Source organism: Carlito syrichta, unplaced genomic scaffold (assembly GCF_000164805.1).
Source record: "Carlito syrichta isolate Samal-C Ts95f unplaced genomic scaffold, Tarsius_syrichta-2.0.1 Scaffold313443, whole genome shotgun sequence".
In the NCBI taxonomy this organism is placed as follows: Eukaryota; Metazoa; Chordata; class Mammalia; order Primates; family Tarsiidae; genus Carlito; species Carlito syrichta.
The window spans coordinates 194,226-213,427 of NW_007257539.1; the positions used below are offsets into that span (position 1 = coordinate 194,226).

The following is a 19,202-nucleotide window of genomic DNA, read 5'->3' on the forward strand; positions in this document are numbered from 1 at the left end:
CTCACCAAGTTGCCCAGGCAGGTCTCGAACCCGCGGGCTCAGGCAATCCACTCACCTCAGCCTCCTAAAGGCGCGGGATTACAGGCTGAGCCACCGAGCCCGACTCTAGGTTCACATTTCTAACAGTAACATGTTAAATGTGTGAATCTATTTTACTAACCAATATTAAGCATTTAAGTAATCAGTGCAAGTTAAAAAACAACATGTAGGTAGGCATGTTGACTATAACTAAACAACGCCTCTTATTCCCCATAAAAATGTGCTTTTTCATGCAGGGTGCCTTGTATTGTCTTCTTGGAAATCACAGTGGTGTATGCTTGGCAAACCTTCATGATTGGGACTGTATTGTACAGACTTGGCCAGCAATTGTATCTTCAGGACTTAGCCAAGCAATGTCCCTGGAAAAACCGTCAATTGTGAGACTATTTGATGATCTTGCAGAAAAGATTCATAGGCAATATGAAACAATTGGCTTGGACTTCACTGTAAGCAAAATAACTTTCTTCATTCAAATTTTAATAAAAATACTGCCTTCTTTTTCTTGTCTTTTTTAAAAAATCTGTAATAATATACTTGGTATTTGATTCTAATGTTTTTTTTAAAAAGCACATGTTTTCTGTTTTCTTTTTGCATTGTAGGTAACGGGGTGGAGTAGCAAGTTAGAGCATAGCTAGGTGAGAGCCAGGTGGCCACAGAGGGTTATTACGTTGTTATAGTTACCCTTATGTGTGTCCATAGCTTCATTTTTCAAAGAATTGGCTATATTTTAGGTTAGTAATACTAGTCAAAGTCATAGAAGATTGACCACTAGGTTCATACTTTATAGTGAAGAAAATTAAAACTGGATGATTTGAGAAATGAAAAAACAGTAAAGAATACAAAGCTTGCCGAGCTCAGTGGCTCAACCTGTAATCCCGCGCCTTTGGGAGGCTGAGGTGAGTGGATTGCCTGAGCCCACAGGTTCAAGACCCGCCTGGGCAGGCAAGACCTCATCTCTACAATAAATTAAAAAAAAAATTAGCCAGACGTGGTAGCGCACGCCTGTAATTCCGACTACTCGGAAGGCTGAGGTGGAAGAATCGCCGGAGCCCAGCAGGCAAGGCTGCGGTGGCCGGGAGCAGCCACTGCCCTCCAGTCTGGGCGACAGAGTGAGACTCTAACTCAAAAAAAAAAGAATATAAGGCTCAGTGGTGCTCGCACTCCCCTCAGAATGTGAGGATCGGAGAAGAGTGAGCTTAGTTGAATCCCCGTCTTTCCTTATGTGATTCTGGTTGCCATTTCTACCTTGGTTTTAAAAACCAGTACTCTAGGCTGAGTATGGTGGCTTGCGCCGGTAACTGCAGCACTTTGGGAGGCCAAGGTGGGAACAGGAGTTTGAAACTAGCTTGGGCAACATAGTAAGATCTTGTTGTTAAAAAAATTAAAAAATTAGCTAGCTATGGTGGTGTCTGCCCATAGTCCCAGCTACCTGGGGAAGCCAAGGCAGAAAGATCGCCTGAGCCCAGGAGGGCGAGGCTATAGTAAGCCAGCCCGGGTGACAGAGTGAAACCCCAGCTCAAAAAAAAAGAGAAAAGAATGTTCTAAAATTACTCCTTTTAAATAAAACATATTACTATTTGCAACTGTCATTGGATTATGCTTTCTTTTCTAGAAGAAAATTTTTGAAGTGTATTTCACATAAATTTACTCTTTTAACATGTACCGATTGTATATCTACACATTCACAATAGTGTATTCACAGGGCTGTGTAACTACTTTCATTCAAGGACATTTTCAGCGCCCAGAAAGAAACTCTGTATCTAGTATCAGTCACTTCCCATTCCCCCACATCCCAGACCCATAGAAACCACTAGTCTACTTGCTTTTTTAAAATGTTATTTTATTTTATTTTATTTTTAAGGTTAAGAAAGAAAAGTTTATTTAGAAGTAAATTAGAGAGAGAAAGAGAAGGAAGAGTGAAGATTCACCTCCCCAAGGTGAGGGAGGGGCCAAAGCCAGGAAGCATCGCTTTTTTAAAATTAATTTGAGATATTTATTAGCTATTTCATATAAATGGAATCATAAAATGGGGACCTTTGTGTCTGGCTTCTTTCAATTTCGTGATGTTTTCAAGGTTTATCCATGTTGTAGTATGCATCAGAAGTTTATCTTTCTCCTGCTTTTTTTCTTTTTTAACAAGATTCCAAAGTCGTGTGTTGCAAAAGCAGAATTACTTCAACTGTCAAAAAACCCCTCTATCAACCAGGAATTGCTTAGCCCAGAAGAAATTGAAGAGGGACTTAAACGCCAACAAGAAAAGAATGCTAATGCCCTAAGGTAATTGATGAACGATCTGCTTCAGTGGATGACATTTTAGATAGTAGATTTTAAATATCTCTAAAATATAGATGTAACATAACTACTTACTGATTTTTGCATATCGATTTCTGAAAACTACAAAAAAGTTAGAAGATAATTATTACAAAAATCCCTACTTTGTCAAACTTTTAGTTATGGAGGTGGAAGACACCATCTTAAAAATAAAGTTATTTTAATATTATATCTTTTTCTCAATGTGAATTTTCTTTGTTTAAAATAGTAATATTTCAGAAACAACATAATTGGTATACACATCAGTCATTAAGCTCTAAATTCAATTCAGTGTATACATGTTGCTTCGTAGCTTTTATAATAATTTATTAATCAAATTTGGGGTCAGGATACAGTAAACTGTTTTTGGGTTCTTGGAACCAAAGCCGTTTTATACTTCAGTGATAACACTCAAGCCTAACTTGATTTTTTTTTTTTAAGTCAAGCAAAGTTTACGTAGAAAGTAAATGAGAGAGAGAGAGCAAGCCTAACTTGCTTATATTTCTGGCTTCTAATTAGTATATGGATATGCCTACTTACTGTTTTCTAAAATTTCTTTATAAATGATAAACTCCTATATTATTTCAGATACCCAGCATACTATAGAGATAGACTACTCCTAACTCATGGATTACTACTTACAAATTTATTTTTGAGTGTCCAGTCAGAAAGTATTGAGTTGTACACTGAACCTTGATTTTTATTTCCCCAGCATCTCTCTTCACCTGTCTACTTCACTCCACCTGGCTTCTCACCAGGCCCTTGACAGTCTGGTGATGAGACGTAGGGGGGAGAAGGGTGAATTCAGCTAGAATTTAAATTTATTTCACATTATTTGACATTCATCTTAGTGTTGTAGTAAAATAATACCTTGCCTGAATTTTTTGTTTGTTTTTTTAAGGAACTATGAAAATTTGGTAAACACTTTGCTAGATGCTGTGGAGCAAAGAAATCTGTAAGTGCAAGAAATTTTTTAAATTCTCAAAGCATTTATCTTAAATACATAGAGGTTTTTTACATGGAGGGTCACAAGAGGCTTTTCTATTAAAATTTTTACTTGAGTTCTTTTATATTTAGAAGAGATTAAGAGAGAAAGAAATGGAGGGGAAGTTTGGGGTTGATATTAGGAGCAGTGTTCTTCAATAGAAAATTATATGTTTTAAATATAGATTTTTTTCTTTAAAAAGTGGTTTTATGTGTGCATTGTCATTCCCCCTCTCCCCCCTCAAGGCCCTGGAAATTTGAACATATAGGCATTGGGCTTCTGTCTTTACTCCTGAGAGATGACCGAGTATTGCCTCTTCGTGCCATACGATTTTTTGTTGAGAATCTCAACCATGATGCAATCGTAGTTCGAAAGGTAGATGCTTTATTTTAACTACAGTCTTGAGTTTGAGACTATTTACTTTACCTGAAGTCTTTAAATTCTTTGCAAACAATTCATAATAAATGTCTTGAAGGGTATTGATTTGAAATCTTCCTCTTTTGGCTCAGAGATGATAGTAGTGTATTAAACAAACATATAGTGGCATATTTAGGCACTGTGCATTTCAGCACATGGGATATAGCAGGGAACAAGTGTATAGGCGAATGGGAAAGATGGACTTCAAAAAAGTAAAAACTTAAATGTGTATTGTTTCAGGAGGGGTACAACTTTGTTTTTACTCTGAGTATTAGAGGTGAGGTGTAGGGGTCAGGGATGGGGCCTGGCCTAGGCTGTACATTTGGAAAAAGTTCTTTAAAATGACCCTTGGCTGAGGTGTTGAAGAATGTGTAGCTATTGGTCTAAAAAAGAAAGGGGGTCAAAGTTTTCTAGACAGACAGACTGGCATGGGTGAAGATTTTAGATTAAGAATTGCCAGTGACTCGTCCCAAGTTAGATTTAGCATTCACATGGCTATGCCACCAGATGTCAATGGGTGAGGTGTTTGTGAAAAAAAAAGTTCTATTTTTCATGGAATTCAGCAAACAGCTATTTAAATTATTATAGAAATTGTGATACATGTGTACCTTTACTGTTTTCTAGATGGCTATCTCAGCTGTTGCTGGTATCCTCAAACAACTAAAAAGAACGCACAAAAAGCTGACCATCAACCCCTATGAAATCAGTAAGTACTGAGAAAGTAATTAATAGTGCCTTTCCACCAGGTGCATTGACTCACACCTGTAATCCCAGCACTTTGGTTGGGGGATTGCTTGAACCCAGGAGTTCAAGACCAGTTTAGGCAACATCGTGAGACCTTGTCTCTACAAAAATAAAAAATAAAAAAATCAGCTGAGCATAGCAGGGTGCACCTGGAGTCCCAGCTACTCAGGAGGCTGAAGTGGTAGAATGATCATCTGAGCCCAGTAGTTCAAGACTTCAGTGAGCCTTCATCAGGCCACTGTACTCCAGCCTGGAAGACAGTGAGACCCTGACTTTAAAAAAGTACTTTTCAATAAAACTCAAAAAATTTTTTTAAAATGTATAAATTATAGTGGTTGACCTCAAATATTGTCCTATGGATATTAACAGAAAGTGTGGAATAATGTTATGAAGTAAACAATTGATTTAGTAAAAACTAGTAATAAGTATTTACAGAAATAGATTGATTTTTTTTTATCTTTAGAATATGTGTATCTTTTGTACACTCTGGGCAAATAAGTCATCAATTTCATATTCTCACCCACTAAGCAATTATACTAGTTACTTATCCATCTGTATTTCAGAGACTTATGCTATCCTTATCAAAATATTTCTCTTTGGGTGGTGGGATTTAGGGACAAGACTGATTTTTTTTTTCCCCCCCCGGTCTCCAATCTAATCCAGGAGTGTATTCAAGTGTCATGTCTCTTTAGCTTCCTTAAATATCATGTTTAATCCTTGACTGGATTGTAGACTGGAAAAAAATGTTTGAATTTCTTTTTCTTTTGACATAAAGACCATTCAGTTGGACAGCTGACAAAATTTGAGTAAGGTCTGTTGACAAAGATAGTACAGTGTCAGTGTTAACATTTGTCAGATGGTTTCAATAAATGTGTATGTGTGTCTAAAGAGGCTCTCAAAGGACACTTAGCAAAATGTTAAAATTTGAGGTGTCTGGTTGAAGAACTATATGGGGATTTTAAAAATTTTGGTAAAAGGAATGAAGTATGTATTATACTTAATTTTTCTCCTCCCAAATAACTGCCCCAACACCACCTAGTAGATAATCCCATCTTTTCTTCTCTAGTTTGAGATGCTCCTACAGTTGCTCATATATATGGGATCTTACCTTGAGCGAATTTTAATAGTCTTATTATAAAGACAGTTATACTAGTACTATTGGTTGAAAGTTGAGAGTAACTGTTTAATGAAAAAAAAAATTTTTTTTTTTTTTGAGTTGGAGTCTCACTCTGTCGCCCAGACTGGAGTGCAGTGGTCGCTCCCGGCCACCGCAGCCTTGACCTGCTGGGTTCCAGCGATCCTTCCACCTCAGCCTTCCAAATAGCTGGCTGATTTTTGATTTATTATAGAGATGAGGTCTCGTCAAGTTGCCCAAGCGGGTCTCGAACCTGCAGGCTCAAGCAATCCACTCACCTCAGCCTCCCAAAGTGCAGGATTACAGGCTGAGCCACCCAGCCTGGTGAAAAAAAATTTTTTATCTCGTCATACGTGTTGTCTTTTCCTTAGGTGGGTATCCTAAACCGACCCAAATTCTGGCTGGTGATAGGCCTGATAATCATTGGTTGCATTATGATAGCAAAAGTCTACCAAGAACTAAGAAAGAATGGGAGTCAAGTTGCTTTGTGGAAAAAACTCACTGGGGATACTATACCTGGCCGAAGTAAGTTGAAACTTACCATGCACCTTATCATGAAGCAGACTTCGATATAATTATTTTGTCACATTTGGATTTTTGGGCGGTTCAGAGGCACTTGAAGGTTTTGCCTCCTCTTCCCTCTTTTCCCTCTTCCTCTCTTTCTTTTGCTCCTGCCAGTGCTATGCCTCATTCCTGCCTCTTTGCTCTAAAACCCTTAGCCTTTCTTAGTCTCATCATGATATGGCTAAGGAGTTTGCTCTAAATTATATTCCAACCTATTAATATTACACATGCCTAAATTAGCCCAGAGAAATACTTACTTGTCTCTTCTTGTTGACTCCAGTAATTTGTCATTATGATACAGTGAATTGATAAGATTTTTAAGGCATAGGCTGTTGTTGATGTACTCATATCCCCAAAGTTAGCGTCTAGCTAGAGTTCGTTAAAAATGCCTTCTAATGCTTTCTATCCATGAAGCTCTAATATTTTTTCTATGCATATTACAAATATAAACTCTTACTATATAGGAATATGGTTGTTTATGCTGGTGTGGAAGAGCAGCCTAAGCTTGGCAGAAGCAGGGAGGATATGACAGAGGTAAGCATTCCATTTCACCATGGTTCACATGCATCTTTTTGGCCACTGATTTATCTCAATCTCAGATTAGTCTCATTCTTCTCCTCCCCCCACCCCCCAATTTGTGTATTTCAGAATAGTTCTGAGTAAATATCGGTGTATAATACCATAGTTTCATAGATCTTGATGTATCTAAGGTTACTCTCAAGTAACTGCCCCATTTAGCACTTTAGGTAGTTAGCTGCTAGTTTCTTGTATCAGTTCTGTTTGATACAAGCTTCTTAAAGACAAAAGTAATGACTGGTTTTTTATTGAACATCTTTCAGTTTGTAAGTTGACTAGGGGCTTTTAAGTTTATGTTTTCTTCAAGTTAGTGGTGTTGCAACATATATTTTCTGATTCTGAACAAAGTTTGCCTTTTAACTTTTGGTGTTATATCAATATGGAAATGATTTATTGGAGTTTGATTTGTAATTTTGGGGATTTTTCATAAATTACGCACCAGGTGGCCAATAACATTAAGTCTTTGTTTCCCAAGCAGAACATTTATTGAAGTTTTAATTCACAATAGGAGAAATGGGATCCAAATTTGAGGATCAGAAGGAAAGCTTTTAGCTATTCTTAGAGATTTAGTTTTTTTTTAGGGAAAGATATTATTCTGGTTTTAGAAACGTTATACTCTCTATGAGAACTAAAAATTCTTTAGAACACAAGTACAGCCCACTCTTGAGAATCAAGATCCTATTATTGAATTTTAACCTTTTCAGAATTATGTTTTTAAATTGATTTTAAAACCTGAATATTGTTCTTTTCTTTCTTAACTTTATAGGCAGAACAGATTATATTTGATCATTTTTCTGATCCTAAATTTGTTGAACAGTTAATTACTTTTCTATCTTTAGAAGACAGAAAAGGAAAAGATAAATTTAATCCACGACGTTTTTGCCTCTTTAAGGTAACTATATTTATATATTCTTGTTATAAAGCTTAGTGACAACTGAGTTTATGGGTTCATAGTTTTCAAATACTTGATCATAATTTATGTTTAGCCATCTACATCTAAAATGGCACTGGAATTTATGCTGAACATGAACATTCACAGATGTGAATGTTCCCTAAACAATGCAATATAACTATTTACGTAGCATGTACATTGCTGAGGAGTTATAAGTACTCTAAAGATGATTTAAAATATGCAGAAGGATGTGCATTTGTTCTATGCAAATGCTGCTCCACTTGACATAAGGGACCTGAACATTTTAGTATCTTCGGTCAGGGATTTGGAATCCTGCACAAACATCAAGGGATGACTATATGTATCTTTAATGTTTGTAATTAACTCTAGCAGGAAAAAGAAAAATAACCCAAGCTATATGTGTTTTATGTTTGTTTTTAAAGTATTTTTAATTTTTTCTCCCCATACCTTCTGAAGTGTGATTTTTTTTTTTAATCAGAAAGATTATTATTGTGTATTTTATTGGTTACATTTTAATGACAGCATTCTTATCATTTTAACTTACAGACATTGTTAAAGCAGTTCTAAAGAGGATACTTGGAGTTTTTAAGTATAGTAGTAATATACACAATAATTATAAGCATATTAAAATTACAATTGAGGTATGCTAGCTGTTTGATTACTGACAAACTTTCTGTTCTTTGTTTTTATAGGGTATATTCAGAAATTTTGATGATGTCTTTCTGCCAGTTCTGAAACCCCATTTAGAACGTTTGGTTGCAGATTCACATGAAAGTACCCAACGATGTGTTGCAGAAATTATAGCTGGTTTAATCAGAGGTTCTAAGCATTGGACATTTGAAAAGGTGATTATTTGCACAGCACATTTTCTGTTAAAGTTACATTATCTATTTAGGTAGCAATTCCCAACACATTAGATACTGATAATTAAAATACAAAATGTTGAAACTCTAAAAAATGTCCCAAATATGTAACTGTTACTTTGATTACGGGTCACAACCTAATGGTCTGTTAGTGCAACATTGAATATCTTTAAAAAATTGAATTATTGGCTAGGCTCAATGGCACACACCTGTAATCCCAGCACTTTGGGAGGCAAAAGTGAGAAGATTGCCTGAGTCCAGGGATTTGAGACCAGCCTGGGCAACTTGGCAAGACCTTGTTTACAATAAATTAAAATTAGCTGGGCATGGTAGCACATGTCTATGGTTCCAGCACTTAGAAGGCTAAAGCAGAAGAATTTCCTGAGCCCAGCAGGTTGAGGCTACAGTGACCGTAACCGTGCTACTATACTCCAGCTTGGACAGCAGAGTGAGACTCTGACTCAAAAAAAACATTTTTTTAAAATTATTTGCCAACACTGGGGGAAAAAGGCAGGAAATGTTATGTTTAAAAATTTCAGATTCTCTTGGGAAAGAGGAAGCTGCTGGACCACTGGCCCCATGTTACTGCAGTGCATCTGCTGGCTGGTACTGCACACACGCTCCTCCCTTTAGGAAGCCTTCCCTGCTTCCCATGAAATCCTTTTCTTCACCTCCTTGCTCACCTGTGTTACTTGCCCAGTCTTCTAGGCAGTTGGAGTGTAGCTCCCCCATTAGAGTGTTCCTCCTTTTTTTTTTTTTTTGAGTTGGAGTCTCACTCTATCGCCCAGACTGGAGTGCAGTGGCTGCTCCCGGCCACCGCAGCCTCGACCTGCTGAGCTCCGGCGATCCTTCCGCCTCAGCCTTCCGAGTAGCTGGAATTATAGGCATGCGCTACCACGCCCGGCTGATTTTTTGATTTATTGTAGAGATGAGGTCTCACTACCCAGGTGGGTCTCGAACTCGCGGGCTCAGGCAATCCACTCACCTCAGCCTCCCAAAGGCGCGGGATTACAGGCTGAGCCACCGAGCCTGGCTGAGTGTTCCTCTTTTTAATTGTAAGATTTAATTTTCACACCCCTGCCCTAAAGTTTAGTTAGCAAAACACACTAGACTGAAAACCTAGTGAAATGACAGTAATACCCGAATATAAGGTAGACCACAATTTCATCAACGAGAAGAAACAAATGTGGTTTTTGTTTGTTTGTTTGTTTTTGAGTTGAGTCTCAGTCTGTCACTCAGACTGGAGTAAAGTGGCACTATCACGGCTACTGCAGCTTCAACCTGCTGTGCTCAGGTGATTCTTCCATCTCAGCATTCCAGGTAGCTGGGAATACAGGTGTGCACCACCATGCCCGACTCATTTTTGATTTATTGTAGAAACAGGGTCATGCTTTGTTACCCGGGCTGGTCTTAAACACCTTGGCTCAGGCAGTCCTCTCGCCTTAGACTCTCACCTCGCCCATCGGCCAGCTTTTAGGACAGACTGTGAACACTTCGGTTTATGAGAAGCTATTTTATTTTTAATCTAATTTTAGTCAAGAGTCTCACTTTGTTGTCCAGGCTGGAGTGCAGTGTTATGCTCATGGCCACCACAGCTTTGACCTGCTGGGTTCAGTCAATCCTTCTGCATCAGCCTTTCCAGGTAGCTGGAACTATAGGCACACGCTACCATGTCCAGCTTAGTTTGGTTTATTATAGAGACGAGGTCTCACCAAGTTGCCCAGGCTGGTCTCAAACCCCTGAGCTCAGGGAATTCTCTCATCTCAGCCTCCCAAAGTGCTGGGATTACAGGCTTGATCCTCCACGCCCAGCCTGCAATTTTATTTTAAAATGTCACACATGCTTTTGTCATCCTGTCTGTTATTGCTAGAGTCACTTTTAAGTTACCTGTTTTCCAAAACATTTCTCCTTTCCTTAATTTGAGATAAAACCCAAATCAAAGAGTGATACTGCTACTGGAAATTTTATCCCAAATGTTTTCTGCCCCTTTCCTTTATTTAAAAAAAATATATTCTTTAGAAACTCTTAAAAAATTGACACATAATAATTATACACATTTATGAGATACGTGTGATATATTGATACCTGGATGCAATGTATGCAATGTGTAATCGTAAAGGGTACATCCTTTTAAACTAAAGCATAGTCCACAGGCCTTCAGAATGGGCATCACTGGAGAGCTTTTAGTTAATTAATTAATTTTACTTATTTTTTATTTTTTTGAGTTGGAGTTGCACTCCAGCCTAGAATGCAGTGGCATGGTCAGGGCCACCGCAACCTCAACCTGCTGGGCTCAGGTGATCCTTCCACCTCAGCCTTCCAAGTAGCTGGAACTACAAGCGTGTGCTACCACGCCTGGCTTATTTTTTGATTTATTGTAGAGACAAGGTCCCACCAAGTTGCCCGGGCTGGTCTCGAACCCGCGGGCTCAGGCAATCCACTCACCTCAGCCTCCCGAAGGCGTGGGATTACAGGCTGAGATAAGGGCTTGCCAATTTTGCCAGGGCTGGTCTTGATCTCTTGGCTTAGGCAATGCTTTCGCCTCTATCTCCCAGAGTGCTGGGCTTATAGGCGTGGGCCACCATGCCTGACTGACCGAGGAGCTTTTTAGATGAGATTGGGTGCATTCATGGTGGTAAGGCCATAGACAAGGGGAGAGCTTTTAGGAGAGTAAGATGTCAGGTGAGGTGAACCAGAGTCTGAGTTTTATCAAGACTTTACGGTGATTTGTATGTCTGTTAACCTGTGAGAAGCATCTATGCACATGTATTCAGTCTCTCTACAATGATATGTTTTTAAAGGCTATTTTCCCAAGACTTAGAATTTGAAAATTATCTCAGGCTGATTACTAAATTGTATTGAAATTTTGTTGCCTCCTATTTTAAAATTTAATCAGTGAACCTTAATAAACATGTGAAATTTAAAAAAGATTGAAATTTGTTTCAGCCTAGTGTACTATGTTATTCAAAACTTTTAAAAGAGAACATATTTGTGGTATGAGATTTTATAAGAAGCTGTATAAAATATCTACTCTTTTCTGAATATTTTTTGGGGAAAAGTTTTCACCTATCCTTGGGTTTGTTTGATGATAATGTGGTGAAGTACTTTCCCGGCTTATTTGGGTGCTCCTAAAAATAATTTAAGTGACGTATCTGTGTGTGTGCACATTTCTAGGATAAGAGATATCTGAAGAAGAATGTTGTGTGTGTCATTAACTTACACCCATGTATTTTGCTTTGAGTAGGTGGTGAAGCTTTGGGAGCTTCTGTGTCCTCTGCTTAGAACAGCATTGTCCAACATTACAGTGGAAACTTACAATGACTGGGGAGCTTGTATAGCAACGTCCTGTGTAAGTTCTCTTGCTTCCTTCTTTGTGTAACTCATCTATTCAGACTTTATACTCTGTCTCAAAATGTGTGAAATCTCATTATACATTTTCAATCTCGAATGTTCATTCCTATTTTGCCATGTCTATTCAGCCTTTCAAATAAGTCTTGAGTGAAAACACTAAGTGATTATTACATCTTCTCTTCTGTGGATAATGCATTTATTAGTTAAGTGATAAGTCAGTTCATGTATTTGGAAATGTAACTTACATACAGTGAATGCCACACAATACAAGGTGATAGGTATTGCCATATAACACAGGGTTATATAGGTTATTATTTTTGATGCCAGATATATCCATAGCTTGTGTACTTTGAAGGACAGTCTGTTTAGCTCACAACAGTTTTCTTACTGTTAACATGAACTTGACATTTACATTTGGATTTGAGTCACCTGTCTGTCAGTTTTAGTTTGATTTTTTTTTTTCCTCATTCCAGTTGACCCTCTTTATCTGTGGTTCCACTAATATGGTTTCAACCAATCTGGGATTAGAAATATTCAGGGGACAAAATGAATTATTGTCTCGGTACTGAATATGTGCAGATCTTTTCCCCTTATCATTATCCCCTAAACATTATAACGATTGTCTATATAACATTGCATTATATTTGATATGCTAAGTATCCTAGAGATGATTTAAAGTGAACAGGAGAATGTGTGGGTTATTTGTAAATACTACATCATTTTTATAAGAGGCTTTTGTATATATTTTTTATTTCTTTGAGACAGGATTTCAGCCCAGGCTGATCTTGAGCTCCTGGACTCAAGCAGTCCTCCTACCTTGGCCTTCCAAAGTGATGGAATTACAGGCCTGAGCCACTGCACCTGACCAGTTTTTAATATTTTAAAATTAACTGGATATGATTTATTTGCAGAGTTGTAGGTCCCCTGTTTAATTGTTACTTCATATTTTAAACACAGGAAAGCAGAGATCCCCGGAAACTTCATTGGCTTTTTGAGCTGCTTTTGGAATCACCATTGAGTGGTGAAGGAGGATCCTTTGTAGATGCATGGTAAATAAAAAGAAAACTGTAAGGTTAACATACAAGATTCTGTATTAACTGATGCTTAAATGGGATTGAATTGTCTATATTCATAAAGTCTAGATGAAATTATTTTCTTCTGGAAGGTGGTATGATCCAGTTCCATACAACATGTGGTAGTTAATAGTTATTCTCTTATATGAGAATAATTAGGAGAAAGGTAGGCAACCCGAGCAATTCAAACCTAAGTTGCCATCAGCATCCTTTCCTGTCATATCTGTTATTAGGATTGTTTTTTGTACCATACAGTATTAACTTCTTCATCACCTCTCATTTTTTAATTTTTTGTTATTGAAGGAAGAAAGTAATCATTTTAAGGAAAACTGCGCTTTGTAGGAGGCATAGGGAATTGTAGAAAGGTAGAGAGTTAATATGGCTGTGCCTGGCAAGCTGCAGAAGGGTCCATTGCCTGATATCTTCTTAGCAATGGCACTTCAGTAGTGATTCTGGGTTTTGTTTGCAGGAACCCCAAGTGTGGGTTCACAGCCTTCTCCACCAGTTCCAGATTGGTAACGACACCCGAAGTGGACCCTCTGGAAAATGGACCCTCCAGAATCTACGGTTTTTTGTTTTGTTTTGTTTTGTTTTTTGAGTTGGAGTCTCACTCTGTCGCCCAGACTGGAGTGCAGTGGCCGCTCCCGGCCACCGCAGCCTCAACCTGCTGGGCTCCGGCGATCCTTCCACCTTGGCCTTCCAAGTAGCTGGAACTACAGGCACGCGCTACCACGCCCGGCTAATTTTTTGATTTATTGTAGAGATGAGGTCTCACCAAGTTGCCCAGGTGGGTCTTGAACCCGCAGGCTCAGGCAATTCACTCACCTCAGCCTCCCAAGGCGCAGGATTACAGGCTGAGCCACCGAGCCCGGCCTGCAGTTCTTATTATAGCCAGGAAAGAGAGTAAGACTGGGGCACAGTGTGGCTCTCGCTTGAGTTCTGGCACAGGTCCTAAGTTATAAGGGCTCAGCATCATGTAGAAGCGCTTGTTGCGTTGAAACACCAGCTTGTAGTTTCGGCATACTAAAAAGCGCCTTTGTAGTAACAAAAATGTAGTGGCGTTTGAGAGTGTAGGACAGGTGCTGGTAGAGACAGGAGTCAACTTCATGGTCTGCCAGCCACCCCTTTAGGAGGCAGCATCAAGATTCAATGAAATGACTACAAAGTGCCATGACTGAAGGTGGTGTGGCTTTATACTACCCCGAAGAATCTAGAATAAAACAGAAGCATTAATTGTTTCAAATGTATGAAAGTAGAACTACAGTAAGTCCCGTACATGTGAACTTCAAGTTGCAAACTTTTAAGGACATGAATATGTGTTTCCATATCTAGTCAAATAAGTTAATTCATTTTTCTGGCATACTTGGCACATGCGTGCATTCTCTACAAATGGTCATGCTTTTATACTTTACTGTGTAGAGTATACTAGTACAGTATCTTTATTTCAAGCCCAGGATGTCCGAAAGGAGGAATAAAAGCAGCAGTGATGTAGGTGGTACTGTATAGCCAATTGTGTTAGTTGGGTACCTAGGCTAACTTTTTTGGACTTATGAATGCATTCTCAAAACCAGTTCGTTTGTATGTAGGGGACTTGCAGTATCAGCTAAAATGGACATCAAAAGAGAACATCTGGAAAAACAACCAGCTTGGAAGTTTTTAAAAATTTTTTTATTTTTTTGAGTTGTGAAGTCTCACTCTGTTGCCTAGGCTAGGGGGCAGTGGCGTTTTCATAGCCACTGCAGCCTTGACCTGTGGGCTCAAGTGATCCTTCCGCTTCAGCTTTCCAAGTAGTTGGAACCACAGGTGCACACCATCACGCTTGGCTGATTTTTTTTTTTTTTTTTTTTTGAGTTGGAGTCTTATTCTGTCACCCAAGCTGGAGTGTAGTGGCATGTCCAAGCCACCGCAGCCTCAACCTGCTGGGCTTAGGCGATTCTTCTGCCTCAGCCCTCCAAGTAGCTGGAACTACAGGCATGCACTACCATGCCCAGCTAGTTTTTTTAAATTTATTGTAGGGACGAGGTCTCACCATGTTGCCCAGGCTGACCTCAAACCGTTGGGCTCAGGCAATCCTCTCACCTCAGCCTCCCAAAGTGCTGGGATTATAGGCTTGAGCCACTACGCCCAACCAATTAATATTCTGTGTGTGTGTGTGTGTGTGTGTGTGTGTGTGTTAGTTAAAATCAAGGGCTAAACTAAATTCTTCCCTTCTCTTGGACATGAGAGATGCATATAAGAAATCAGTCACCAATTATAATTAACTATTGAAGGACAAATTAAAAGTTGTTTATAACTTACAAAATAAAGGCATATGATGAATTCTTAAAAAAAGATAGTAGATAATAGAAATATGAATAATCGAAATATGAATAATCCCACTAATAAGTATTTTAGTGAGAAAACCTGAATTCTATTTCTTAGAGATTAACTCCGAATATCCTTACGTCAGTGTTTCTTTTGCTTGTGTAGTGAGATGAAAGGCAAATATAGAGAAAAATGGATGTAGGAAAAAATCTTCCTAAAGATGTTCTTTTGAATTGTGGATATTTTACTATTAGGTGATAAAATTTTAAGTGAAATACAGACATTGTTTATCTATACCATCAATATGTAAAGGCAGAAAGGAGCTCTAACACAACACTCCCGTGCTTTCATGTTTTCATTTCAGTCGACTTTATGTACTACAAGGTGGCCTTGCCCAGCAAGAATGGAGAGTGCCTGAGCTATTGCACAGACTGCTGAAGTACTTGGAGCCCAAACTCACCCAGGTTTACAAAAATGTCAGGGAACGAATAGGAAGGTAGGCACTAGTGTCTCGGGGATGTGTCATACCTCTTGAGTTTTTTTTTTTTTAATTGTCATATCTGTTAATATGTACTCATTATGTTATCAGTGAGTGTCATGACATCTTCCTCATGTTGTTTATTATTATATTGTGGGAAATGAGACAAGACATTACATTAAAACTAGGATAAAGGCATTGCTTAGAAGCCAGAGATGAACAGTCATCACACCCTAGTTTTTATATCTCATGATATAAGGCTTCTTTTACACAGAGGCACAATCAGACCCTCCAGGAATGGTCTTGAGGCAGTTTAATTTAGTTGGGTCATAACTTTTTCTATTTTTTCTGAATTGGAGTCTCATTCTGTTGCTCGTCTGGAGTGCAGTGGCACAGTCACAGCTCACTGCAGTCTCGACCTCCTGTGCTCAGGCAATCCTTCCAGCCTCTCGAGTAGCTGGAACTATAGGCATGCACCACTATACCCAGATAATTTTTGATTTTTTTGTAGAGATGGGGTCTCGCTACGTTGCCCAGGCTGGTCTCGAACTCCTGGGCTTAAGCAGTCCTCCTGTCTCTTCCCACAAAGTGCTAAGATAATAGTCATGAACCACCATGCCTGACCTGGATCATAATCTTAGTCTCATTGACAGTGTGGGACCTCTTCTTACAATTATGTATTTTATTTTACAGTGTACTGACCTACATATTTATGATAGATGTTTCGTTGCCAAATACTGCACCAACAACATCCCCTTGTGTCCCTGAGTTTACTGCTCGAATTCTGGAGAAATTGAAACCTCTTATGGATGTAGATGAAGAAATTCAGAACCATGTTATGGAAGAAAATGGAATTGGTGAAGAAGATGTACGAACTCAGGGCATTAAACTCTTAAAAACCAGTGAGTGGCTAAAATTAGTAGAAACTTGCTTGAAAACATATTTATATTGATTATTCCATGGGTTCCCCCCCCGCTTTACCTTGGTAAAATATACATAATATAAAATTTACTGTTTTAACTATTTTTAAGTGTATAGTTCAGTGACATTAAGAACATTACACTGTTATGTAACCATCATACCATTCATCTTCAGAATTTTCTTCATCTTACAAAATGGAAACTTTGTACCCTTTAACAATAATTTGTGATTCTCCCCTCTCCCCAGACCCTTGCCCCCGCCATTCTACTTTGTCTTTATAAATCTGCCCATTCGAGCTAGCTCATATAAGTTGAATCATACAGTATTTGTCTTTTTGTTTCTGCTGTTTCGCTCTGCATAGTACTTTCACAATTAATCCATGTTGTATCGCAAAACAGAGGTTCATTCCTACCACATTTTGTTTATGCATTCATCTGTTTGATGGACACCTGGGTTGTTTCTTCCTTTTGGCTTTTGTGAATAATGCTGCTCTGGGCGTTGATATATAGGTACCTGTTTGAGTCCCTGCATCAATTATTTTGAGTGCATGTCTAGAAGTGGACTATATGCTATTTCTTCTCCCCCCTCCTTCCCCAATATGGTATTTCCTTATTTAATTAACTCCCACCTTGTCCTCCCAAAGTGCTGGGACTACAGGCATGAGCTGCCATACCTGGCCTTATTTTTGGATTAGATTGTTTTGTTGCTGTTTAGTTGTTCTTTTTACACACACACACACACACACACACACACACAGGTATCAATCCCTAGTCAGGTACGTGATTCAGAAATATTCTGTTGATTACTGTAGCTTTGTAGCAAGTTTTTTAATCTGATCATGTGAGTCCTTCAACTTTTTCAAGATTTATTTGGCTATTGGGGGTCTCCAGTTGCTTTTTCATTTAAAAACTTTTCAAGAATTCTAAGTATAAACCACTTGGTCATTATTTTCTTTACCTTAAGATGATTAAAGGCTAGTTTTAATTTGTATTTGGTGGGCTATTAATAATTTGCAGATATATTCTTGGAGAGTAGCTTCAGTACCTGAGATTGGTTGACACCTTTTATTATGGGTCCTGATATCCTGCTGATCTATCAGTGTCTAATTTATGAAATAATATAGGTGATCCCTTTCAAGCATAAGGACCTATCAGAGTGACTGTCTGACACTGGTATTACAGTATTATTCTTCATGTGGTCTCTAACTGGAAAGCAAAGACTTACTCTTTGTGTTTGTTTTCAAATAGTATTGAAATGGCTGATGGCAAGCGCAGGAAGATCCTTCTCTACGGCAGTCACAGAACAACTTCAGCTTCTGCCTTTGTTTTTTAAGGTAGGGTATGACTGAAATTAAGAATGCTTCTGCTTTTGACCTTCAAAAGGAATTTATGTTTGTCAACTGATGATTGATAGGTTTTTCAGGCAGTATATAAATCTGATTGGATCTCTAAGAATTGGAATGGTCACAGGAAAATTTTTAAGTGCTAGTTGTTTGATATTAGTTGAAATTATCTTTTGAATATTAAGTTAGAGCAGGATCTTGACAGACATGAAACTTTTACAGACAGAACATTGTTTCACTGACAGCTAGTTTCTGAGTAATAGCAGATTGATTTGATTAAACTTTTGATTTCCAACAGTTTTCTGATTTAGGCCATGAATGGGGTCTAAGGTACAAAAAGTATCTATTTTGCATGTACATCAGGTGTGTTGAGTGTGAGGATAAAGAGAGGGCCTAAAAGAAACGGTTTACTAAACCATAGGAGGAACACAGAAATAGTTTGAGAGATCAGAAGTTCCCTTTGAACATATATCAGGTGCTTGTAAGACCTATAATTGGCTGGGTACAATGCCTCATGCCTGTAATCCTGCACTTTGGGAGGCTGAAATAGGAGGATTGCTTGAACCCAGAAGTTTGAGACCAACCTAGGCAATATAGCGAGACTTTGTCTCCACAAAAAATTTAAAAATTAGCTGGATGTGGTAGCATGCACCTGTAGTTCCAGCTACCTGGTAGGCTGAAACAGGTGCATTGCCTGAGCCCAGGAGATTGAGGCTGTAGTGAGTTGTGATCATGCCACTGTACTCCAGTCTGGGTGACAGAGTGAGAGATCTCAGCTCAAAAAAAGCATAAAGAATTATAAGTGAAGATGCTTATAATGTGATGATGCTTATGCCTGAAGATAGTGAGTAGGCTTTTGTAGTTCAGGAGAGTAATGCAGCCTGCTGGTACAAACTTGGGTGTTTTCAACATGCAGATAATAAACCCTGAGACTGAGTGAGATCATCAAGGGAGTGGGTGTAGATGGAAAAAAGAAATCCAAGAATTGAGCCGATGTTCAGAGGTTAGAGAAATGATACAACAGATGTTTCATTAGCATTAGCATATGCCCATAGCTCACAATAAACAAACTAAATTAGAACCATTTAAGAGGACTAGATTGTTATTAACTGTCTGAAATGTAAAAATTAAGATACCTGTCTGATTGTGGCTGGTCAACATGTTTTTCAGAAGAGTGACCACTGAAT

General features: G+C 38.5%; 1 protein-coding gene across 2 annotated transcripts in view; it reads left to right on the top strand.

Annotated features, from left to right (window-relative positions):
• Positions 1-19,202, top strand: part of PSME4 (proteasome activator subunit 4) — a 120,549-nt gene that overhangs the window by 75,462 nt on the left and 25,885 nt on the right. For both annotated transcript variants that reach the window (XM_021718780.1, XM_008070473.1), the window contains 14 exons: positions 276-485; positions 2,180-2,316; positions 3,251-3,304; positions 3,580-3,709; positions 4,376-4,457; positions 6,002-6,155; positions 6,659-6,728; positions 7,537-7,662; positions 8,376-8,528; positions 11,791-11,895; positions 12,855-12,946; positions 15,639-15,770; positions 16,446-16,654; positions 17,921-18,006. In XM_021718780.1, the coding sequence (XP_021574455.1) occupies positions 276-485; positions 2,180-2,316; positions 3,251-3,304; positions 3,580-3,709; positions 4,376-4,457; positions 6,002-6,155; positions 6,659-6,728; positions 7,537-7,662; positions 8,376-8,528; positions 11,791-11,895; positions 12,855-12,946; positions 15,639-15,770; positions 16,446-16,654; positions 17,921-18,006 (1,740 nt within the window). The remainder of the gene's footprint in view (positions 1-275; positions 486-2,179; positions 2,317-3,250; positions 3,305-3,579; positions 3,710-4,375; positions 4,458-6,001; positions 6,156-6,658; positions 6,729-7,536; positions 7,663-8,375; positions 8,529-11,790; positions 11,896-12,854; positions 12,947-15,638; positions 15,771-16,445; positions 16,655-17,920; positions 18,007-19,202) is intronic.